This window comes from Dysidea avara, chromosome 6 (genome assembly GCF_963678975.1).
Source record: "Dysidea avara chromosome 6, odDysAvar1.4, whole genome shotgun sequence".
NCBI lineage: Eukaryota > Metazoa > Porifera > Demospongiae > Dictyoceratida > Dysideidae > Dysidea > Dysidea avara.
The window spans coordinates 31,352,326-31,362,509 of NC_089277.1; the positions used below are offsets into that span (position 1 = coordinate 31,352,326).

The window sequence follows — 10,184 nt, forward strand, 5'->3', positions numbered from 1 at the left end:
ATCTGTGGTAGCCACTATAATTTTTCTAACTGACAAATTCCATTCAGATAGTGAATCGTTGATTTCTTGAACAATGTTTTCTGCAGTGTGACTGTTAGGAAACGCATGCACACATATCAGAAAGCTTTACAGCTTAAAGTCCACAATAAAATGAATGGTCACAGCACAATAAGCATATGTAGCATGAGATGTCCACATATCAGTGGTGATTGTATACCACTCCACATCATTCAGCTGCTGCTGGACTCTTGCCTTCGCTCGCTCATACAAATTTTGCATGTAGTCGTTTGAAATAGTTTTCCTATCAGGTGGTTTGTATCATGGCTCAAACGTATTTACTAGGTGTCGGAATCCAGGACTGTTTACTGTATCAAAAGGTAACATATCCTTTACTATGAAGTAGCATACAGAATCAGTTAGCTTCTTCCATCTTGGATGACCATTGGAAAGTGGCTGTCGAGTTTCAAAAAGAGCTGGAAGCTGATTTCCACCGGCGTACTTTTCGATTTAATAGTAGTCACTGCCCTTGGATGTTTTCCAGAGTCAGCTTCTTTTTCTTCTTTCTCCATTGTGGTAAAATCACTGGGGTGGAGTGAGCTTAAATGCGAGCACATGTTTGAAGTATTCCCATTGTACTTGAAACGTTTCCAACAGCGACCACAAGTTACTTCGTTTCATTTCCGCTTGTCTCTCTCAATGTACTGGCCATCTTTACCAGGGAACCCAAAGTATTTCCATATTTTGCTGCTACAGCCTTCCAGTGGGGTTATATTTCAGAGGGCTCAGTCTCACTATGGTGTATGGCCAGTTTTCACTCTCAAACATCTCACCCTCTTCATACAATTCTAAATAGTTTGCGACCACTTCGTGGTCTGAGCCATTTATGAATTAATTCAGTTTCCCCAGACTGGCTTTCATTGAGGCGAGTGCCATTGTCAGAAATAACATGGTCGTCAATCACATTTGTAGTATCTGCCATTTCTAGACGTTTGCGCATGCGCATGCATCACGTGTGTGCTATTCTAGTACTGAACTAAGCTATTATTGTATTTGACATCAGAACAGTACTATCACAATTGAGAATACTATCGATACTATTGCCCAGGCTTATGTCCTACATATAACTACTACTACAACTAAGCCATGTTACTGTCTCATACTTCAGATATTTTAAATTCATCAGTATTATTACAAAATGTGGCACCACTAATGGTTGTGGTTCAGAAGCACTTTACATAGTTCTTGCATCGTCATTTGGAGTGCACCGAAGTGATCAATGATCAACAAAATGGATATGGATATCTATGTCCATATATCACTTGTAAATGGTTTATAAAGGTATTTCTACTGATTTATAAATCACACACGTTACACATATAACAATATAATTATCAAGGCTATAACCTAATGTAGTAAATAATAAACTATAGTACGTACGTGTTGAGCTGAATCCTGGAAAGTTGTGTAAGAAGCCAAACAAGATCAAAAGCTTTGAACATGATATTTATAATGCATTTATTCGTAAGCTCATGTAACGGGCGTGCACTAAATATGGCGTCCATTGCAGCATCAGTGAATGCGGAGTGAAACCCTCTTGGAAATAGGTTAAACAGCCAAACAAAGTTTCTACTCATGAAACTATGGGACTACTTTGAGCAAGAAGCAAGGCAGTCTAAAGTTTTCGTCAATGTGAAGTGAAAAAGAGAACTTCGAAGGCCACTGGTATTAAATATCTTCCTTGCAGCTGGGTTTGGTATTCATTTCACCATGTAGGGATTTCAGTCATCTATTGTAAGAGTGAGGATGGAGTACCACAAGAAAGGTGAGTTTTCTATGCCAAGAAAAAGGTATAAAAGCAGTTTGCAGGAGCCTACTCAATTCATCTAATTGTCACGGCAGGTACAGACATTCATAAATCCATGTCGATGCAGACAGTTTCGACCGGGATACAATCAGACAGAAGGTACATTCATTGTACGACAAGAAAGAAAATCTATCACTGTCGAAGATTTTGGTGGGTACATTTTGAATGCTGAAGCCTTTGTTTTTGTTACTCTGTCACTTCGGAATAACGGTGTTTTTTCCAGGGGAAGAACATCACTTAAGAGAGGGTTTATAGTAATATGGGATTCAAGTATAAAACGACTAATGACAAGTGGTTAGCATTGCACCAGTTTGTGTGTTTTAATTTTACTAAATTACTACACATACATGCAGGGTATACTATGAGCAGCCCTGCATAGTCCATTTGCATCATAAATATTTGAGACAATGAGGCACAACAGAACTGAAGGAAAACAAGTGGTATAATTAGGCCAATGCGCATAATGGAAAGTCCAGAGCCTGGGTAGAGGCTAATAAGACTACTGGGGGGACTATAGGAGGAGTCAGATTGGTTAAATAGCTTTCAAAATTATGCTTGTTTAACCTGATTTATACATAGCAAGCCATCAGGTAAAGAGAGCACCTTATTAGATGGATGGGTTCCAGGTACTTTTTCATGATGTAAAGTACCATATAATGGGAATGATTCGTGGAAGAAAACATTCGCGAATTTCGCGGTTTTAGGTGCATTCGCGAATGTTTTCTTGCTAAATTTTTCCCACAATTAAAAAGATTTTTTCATGGATCAGTTGATGTAGCATTCATGTAACAAGTGTATAAGCGGGTAGCCACTCGCCTTGCTACTCGCTAAACTGCTATATATGTGTGACGGTATAGCCTGTGAGGTGCAGGACCATGGCGTGTGATTTGAACAGGGATGCAAACTTCAGTGACAGTGGAAAAAATCAGTGCTACTAAATGGGCAAATACAATTGCAGCCCAGCGATTCACTGTACCAGAATGGCATGTCTTAGCCTCGGTTTTAGTGCTGCCCCCTATCGTCCTGTGCTCATTTAATATCATGAATGCCTACTTCTCCAGCGAAACAGCGATCATGCATAGCTACTAGTATTCGTAGAACACAACATGTCAGAGTCAGCCATATAGTCGAGCATTCCCTAGCTATCCATAGAAAAAAGACCAATTTGTTGTAAGTGCATGCCCAATTAATTACTTTATGCAATAAATCACGAACGTTTTCTCGCGAATGAGGAAATAGTAGATCATTCATGAATGTTTTCTTCTGCAAATCATTCCCGTTATACGGTATCCAGTAAATGTGGTTGTTGTTTCAGGTTATGATTGGGGTGTAGCAGATTACCATCAAGAAATGAATGCAGAGAATTTTGAAAGATGGTTTCAAGAAAAGTTACTTCCAGCATTACTAGCCACATGTCTGGGACATTGGAAACAGCTAAAATTGAAACTGAAAAACTGATTCTGGAAAACTAAAATTGGTCAAAACTTCATATTAACAGGTACCTATTAACAAAGACCGCATCTGTAATAAGACCGCCTGTATAGTTACACCTCCTCTAATAAGACCACCTCATTATAGTAATTATGTCAAGTAGGTCCAAAAAATATAGCTAAGGTGTACTACACCTTAGCTATATTTGTTGGACCTACTTGACATAATTACTATATATAATGAGGTGGTCTTATTAGAGGAGGTCTAATTATACAGGCAGTCTAATTATACAGGCGGTCTTATTACAGATATGGTCTTTGTTAAGAGGTACCTGTTAATATGAAGTTTTAACAAATTTTAGTTTTCCAGTTTCAATTTTCAGTTTCAGTTTTCAATTTCAGCTGTTTCCAATGTCCCCAATTGTCTGATTGTAATGGACAATGCCAGTTACCACAGGTAGGTGTCACATTCAACTGTAAACATTACTGTGTTACTGCAGTCACCACTTGGAGGATTAACCAAAGCAAAAGTGGCAAAAAGCACAGTTGAAAGAGTGGTTAGATATGAAACGTAAGGCAGTTTGTATAATTATGCTGTTACTGGTTCAGTATGTGACTGTATGATGATTCACAGGTATAGCATATTCCAGAAATTCACTGAAGAGAGATCTGTGGGAAGAACAAAGACTCCTCCAAGATATACTATAGATGAGATAGCTGGAAGTAAAGGTGTGTTAAGTGTATACATTGTGGCTATAAAATTTTCTATTTTTCTGGTATGACTTTTTTTTCTGGTATACTGTTGTGGTTCCAGTTCTTTCGGCTAACATAATAATAGGCCATGAAGTAGTCAGACTACCAGTTGCACACTGTGAACTGAATCCTATTGAGATGGCTCAAGTGAAGAGACATGTAAGCAGAACAACAAGAGGTACAGTATATCAACATTGGAATCTGTTTATAGGTTTACTTTGACTGAAGCTAAGGAACTGGTTTATCAAGGATTTGAGGCTTTTACATCTGAGAGGTGGCAATCTTTGGTAAGAAAAAGTCGAAGATCATTACTAGGAACAGGATGGACTTCATGAGGAACTTCTAGAACAATTCCTCATTCACATCAGCAGTGATAGTGAAGACAGTGATGATGGTATTAATGACTCTTCCACCACCAGCAACAGTGAGACCGAGTTGTCTTCTGAGCCTACTTTATCTGATGTAAGATTTTTTGATATTTACAATACTAGTGTTACAACTTGTATATCGTTCCCCAGGATCAAGTCATCGGGTGGCTGGAATTCAACTCTGCAAAGTACACGAAAAAACAGATGAAGTGTAAGTGTGTGCACTTTATTGCTTTATTATCCTTGCAAAAGATGAACATACCAGACATTGTGTAAACTGATCAGTGCAGGAGTCTTTAGAAGTCACTAAAGGTATTATTGGTCCAAATTCATACAAACAGTATTTCATTTGGTGAAACTTTCTGTAGAGTTCTGTGGAAATGCAACTTCGAGAACCAGGTGCTGATTTGAAACGTCTTGTATGGCATGTGCACAAAGTGATGGGAAAAGGATTAAAATGACAAATTAACTAGATGGGAAAAGGAGAGAATGGGCAGCTATGTGGTAAATGTGAAGTTAAAAACATGTTGTTTGCCTCACTTGCAGATACACCTATGCTGGATAAAAGTACTTGAGCTGTTATAATTTGGGTTTTTCCTCTTGATGGCTGAAAGAGAAGATAAGTGGGCCACTTATCTTCTAAATACAATGCAACAGTGGCTCCAGCTCTTCTCATGCATCTCTTGTTTTACATACACTAAACTGTTTTTTGTTTTTGTTTTTGTTTTGTTCCTGCAAAATGTATTACAGCCTCTAACATAGGGTATAATGAATCACAGGTGCTGAGGGCAGGAGTATGACGTCTGGCTTCACCACAAACATGTGTCAACACAACATCAAGAGCCATACTTAAGAGGATTCCACATTGAAAATGTGTGGTGAACTTTACTGCCAATGCAGTCTGTACAAAATCACTGTTTATTATTGAATAGACAATGATCTTTGAACAAATTTACACGTTTACTGATAGAGATCTGTTGATAGGTTTTGAGTGCTGTTGATAGGTGTTGAATGAGGTAAAACTTTTGTTCTACTAATGTGTGGATGATACTCTGTCCTAGTTTGAGTGTGCCTAGGGAAAGTGTCCTAGTTAGACACTCTCCCTCCCTATTTTATTATGTACTTTTGATTGGAGTGTCTTACAATCGAATGAAGCGCTTTTAATATAATTTATTTTTAGCGGATATAGAAGCGCTACATATCGAACAATACAGGAGGCCCGCGGGATGAAGCAATCTTAGTTATTAATTGTTTTTATTCAGCTCAATGAGTACGTACTATACATATTATAGGTACTTATAGCTGTAATAATGCAGCCGGAGGGAATGTCTAACTAAACCGTAGCTCCAAACTCACTGTTACAAGTGGAATACCAACATGGATTCTTTAGTATACAAGTTTTTATACCAACCAAAATGTTAAAGTAAACTTGACACTTCCTATATGTGTTGAATATAGTGAAGTCTTTGTAATCTATACCAAAGCAGTGAAGTGTTGATGATCTATTCTTGTAACACTGTGAATTTGTACAGGGCCATTATTGGCAGTTAGATATGCTCTCCCCATTCAAACCACACACTTATGATAACACTTACCCTTGAAAATGTTCCTGGAAAGTAAGCAATCTCAATTCCAGCTGCGATCGGTATGGGTAACACAAGACCAATTCTAAGCTGCATGCATCCCTTGCCAAATTCTATTACAGTTTCTGTGATGTTTGTGAGAAGGTTCTTCAAAGCAAATTTTTTACAATTAACAGTCTCATCTTTGACATTATCAAGGAAGATCAAAAGAAATAAGGATAATATACACATTCCAGTCAGTGTACCCCTCAAAGCATATACCCACACATTTTCAGCAATATTCTCTGGTTCTAGTGAACACTCGTCAGTACTGTTACCAACCTTAACTGCATCACTGTCTCTTGTTGGTGATAGTAGTAATGAAGACACCGCATTACCAAACAAAAATCCACTGCTGAAACAAAACATTGAAATTCCATTAGTATAACTGATCATTTTGTTCTCGGTCGTCTTGTGGTACTTAGCATAGTTCATTCCCAATAGGTTAAGATAAGTAGCTCCACATATCCAAACAGACCCAACACTATATCCAGCAAATACTGCAGCAGGTAACAGTGTGAAGTACTGGACAGTGAAGTTGCCAATACTAAATATCAAGTAGCCAATGTTTGCCATAATAATCACAGCTTTGCATCCCAGAGATGCAATAAGTCCTGGGGTTAGTATTGCAAGCATGGTTGATATGTAGGTGACCACTAGGGCGGCAAAACCTTTCCTCTCTCCAGCTAAGCTGGTCATTAAACTAAAGGAGCCATTTGCAACGGAGTATTGTAGGACAGCAGTTATTACGTAGATTAAGACGTTCTTTATATACGAATTCTTTGCCCGTCTAACCTCTACTGAGAAATTCTTATAATCCATTTTGCCTACATCGAGTTCCTTTTCGGTGGATGTGATTATCCTACCAGCTATCATCTCGCTACTAGTTGTTGAGTAGATGTGAAACTGAGGCATCGTTGTAGCAGAGGAAAGTAGTACAATCGTTCCCTTCGATGTCAGGATTAATTTAAAATGTCCCACTATGTTTGTGATAGGAGCAGGTACAGCAAGTTTAGCTACAATTGCGGCGCACGCTATAATCACGTACGACTGGAAGAGCACGTGAAAACTAACCAATGATATCGTGGATTGCGTGATCACGTGAAAAGTAACCAATGGAAATCCATTATAGACTGAGTTTAAAATTAACAGCCATTCTATCCGATTCACATGCAAGTAGTTACTCATGCCTGTATCTTATTTTATTTTAAAACCGCTTGAAACTTATTACAATTACAAACAACTATTACAACTACATAAACTACAGCTAGCTACAGGGGGAAAACTATATTCAGTATAGACTCGAGGTTGCGATGGACGGTTCTTTCACTGACGAATAGCATACACGCTACCGGCTTCTTCAGGATGTGTTTCCAAACTATTCGCCACCTCAGGTCTACTGATACAGGCATAAGTAACTGTGAATCAGATAGATGGCTGCAACTTAATTTTAAACTTTTGATTGGTTACTTTTCAGGTGATTTCCCGGCATTGACCTTAAAATTTTTTTTGACACTGACGGTCACACAATCTACAGTAGGCAGCCAAACTTTTTCAAATTCTTGCGAAATATCTGATTGGCTGTTATCACCATCAAAAAGAATTGCAACTGACAACTGTCTTGCAATTTACTGTAATACCTTGGTACTCTTGCTATGTATCAATAAGGCTTCTAGAAGTTATGAAATATGGGAAGAACAATACAATGAACATTTTCTCCTTTCACAGCAAGTAGTTATTGAGGGCACACATTCATCACCATGTAAAAGTCTCTTTTGGAGTTCCTCATGGTACAGAATTTGGATCAACATTATCTTAGTATACATTAATGATCTAGCTAGTAGCTATAACTAATAATTATTCAGAGCACTTGTTAGCTTATTTTGCTGATGACTGTTTTATTTATCAAACTTAGATTTTTAACAGTGGTCCTGTCAGCAATTGAAAAAAGGGTGGAAAGGACAAACAATCACAGATAAAGGAGATAAGAGTCTCCTTCATCAGTCATGTTTACAATCTCTGAATATTGGCTGTCCCTAGTGCCTCAGCATCCTCAGCCACCTCAGCTTGAGAAGCAGCAGAGAAATAATCAAATAGCAGTAGACTGAGTCAGTCTGAGTGGTCTGGTGCACCTGATAGAAACCCAAGAACTAAGGTGGTAAATATTTTCTGGATGAGAACGGTCAATGGTTGATATACTTTGTTCCTGGAGGGATCATGTTGCAAGGCATGATGTGTTACAGAAACCAGAACATTGTGTATGCAAGGGACCATATGCATGAGGAAATGATTGGATTAGCAGAACATTATGAGTCATGTAAGCCTAAGCCTCCTAATCAAAAAAAGGCAAAGTAGCTTGTGATCAAGCTGTGGCATCTAATATCAGAAATGCTACAATGCATCACTCTCGTAGCTTGAGGTCAAAATGTGAAGAACCTAAAAGGGAAGAAGGTATAAATCACCTAATATTGGACAGGCTCCAAACTACTGGACACAATTACTCGAACTACAACAGGAATTTTTGAACAACTTATATGTCTTTAGAATGTTTAAGGCTGTGAGACTTTGCACACCAGGTATCAGCATTCTCGCCTTCTTTGTCAGCCCTGCAAACTCATTGCTGACTAATACATATAATCTGGAAGAAAAGTCGATTCACAGACACCCACAGTTTACAAATCACACTTACATCCAATCAACAGTTTTATATCTTCACATTGTAGAGCAACTCATCTACTTTCTAAATATCCCCAGTTTATATAAAATCACAAATTACAAATCAAATAAAATGAGACATCACTGCATGGAGTAATAGCTAATCGCACCATAAATCTAAGTGTACAGAAACTTGATTAAGTATTTGAGAGAAGTTTACGGGAAATGTGTACTATATACTTTTACAAACATTGTATACTTCCGTTCATGGTGCGATTATTACTCCAGCAATGTCATATTAAATTTGTAATTCGTGATTTAAAGAATTTGATTAAATAAACTGGGGATTGTAGAAAGTATATAGCTCGGTATATAGCTAAATGAGTTGTTATTTATTTATTATTATTTATTGTTCTACAAAGTGAAGATATAGCTACTGAAACTCTCGCTGAAACTGTTGATTGAATGTAAGTGATTTGTGAACTGTACGTGGGTGTCCGTGAATTGACTTTTTTTTCTGGATTATACGAGACTTTGCAGGGTTGCTGCCACGTGACCAGACAAAGAAACCGAGAAAACTGATACTTGGCTCGGTGTGCAAAGTCCCACAGCCTTAATCTAAAGACATATAAGTTGTTCAAAAATTCCTGTTGTAGCTCAAGAAATTGCGTCCGATTTTGGGTGAATTACTCTAGCTAGCAAGGGGGTGTCACGTCGGATCACGCTGTGGGTAGATCTGCGACCGCGGTCAAAGTCTTGACCGGGGAAAATTTCACCTTGACCCTTGACTTTCAGCGTTTATCGTCTTTGACCTGTGACTTGAGCGTTTCTTGTCGAACTTTTGACCTCCACTTATTTCTCTGTTTTCCTATTCGCACCTGCGCTATAATATTTTCTTAGTGCGTGCTACCAGCAGCTGGGAGAGAAAAATCATTATAATTACGGCGAATTGCCTGTTGGAGCTTTAAAACATCTTCTTAGAGATCCTTACTTCTTGTGAGTTACGTATAATCCGTAAACTTGATAATAGCTACGTATAGTTTTCGATTGTGGGTTTCGAACCTTCCGTATCGTCTTGACCCTTGACCCACTGTAAGAGCTATTTAGTGGCCTTGACCGTTGACTTAGAGTTTGACCGCGGTCGCAGATCGACCTACAGCAAGAGCCTGAGTGTCACTCCCTTGGCTAGCTACACCAGAAAAGTCACTTTGCAAACACTTAGCTAGACAATTCATTGATCCAAATTAAATAAAAATTATCTACAGCAAGAGCCTGAGTGACACCCCTTGGCTAGCTACACCAGAAAAGTCACTTTGCAAACACTTAGCTAGACAATTCATTGATCCAAATTAAATAAAAATTATCTTTATAATCGAATCAGTAGCTATAGGCAGATAAGGTATATAAAGTAGTTCAGACCAATACTAGTAAAGCAAGGATTAGATAAACCGTCTGCATGGTTGACAAGTGTAGATCACGTGTTAGTTCGTGA

The 10,184-nt window shown here is 38.3% G+C and overlaps 1 protein-coding gene and 1 long non-coding RNA gene across 4 annotated transcripts; one reads left to right on the plus strand and one right to left on the minus strand.

The window, feature by feature from the left end:
* The first annotated feature begins 3,926 nt into the window (after positions 1-3,926).
* LOC136258982 (uncharacterized) lies at positions 3,927-5,265 on the plus strand. Of its 3 annotated transcripts, XR_010703142.1 has the most exons (6): positions 3,927-4,023; positions 4,109-4,206; positions 4,259-4,509; positions 4,566-4,626; positions 4,681-4,727; positions 4,784-5,265. It is a non-coding gene; the product is annotated as an uncharacterized lncRNA (long non-coding RNA). The 3 variants fall into 3 exon arrangements; XR_010703140.1 differs by having other exon boundaries at positions 4,566-4,727; XR_010703141.1 differs by having other exon boundaries at positions 3,929-4,023; positions 4,133-4,206; positions 4,566-4,727.
* Positions 5,266-5,962: 697 nt separating this feature from the next.
* LOC136259404 (protein unc-93 homolog A-like) lies at positions 5,963-6,952 on the minus strand. The gene has a single exon (XM_066052894.1). The coding sequence runs from the start codon at positions 6,950-6,952 to the stop codon at positions 5,963-5,965; it is 990 nt and encodes a 329-aa protein (XP_065908966.1).
* Positions 6,953-10,184: the final 3,232 nt, after the last annotated feature.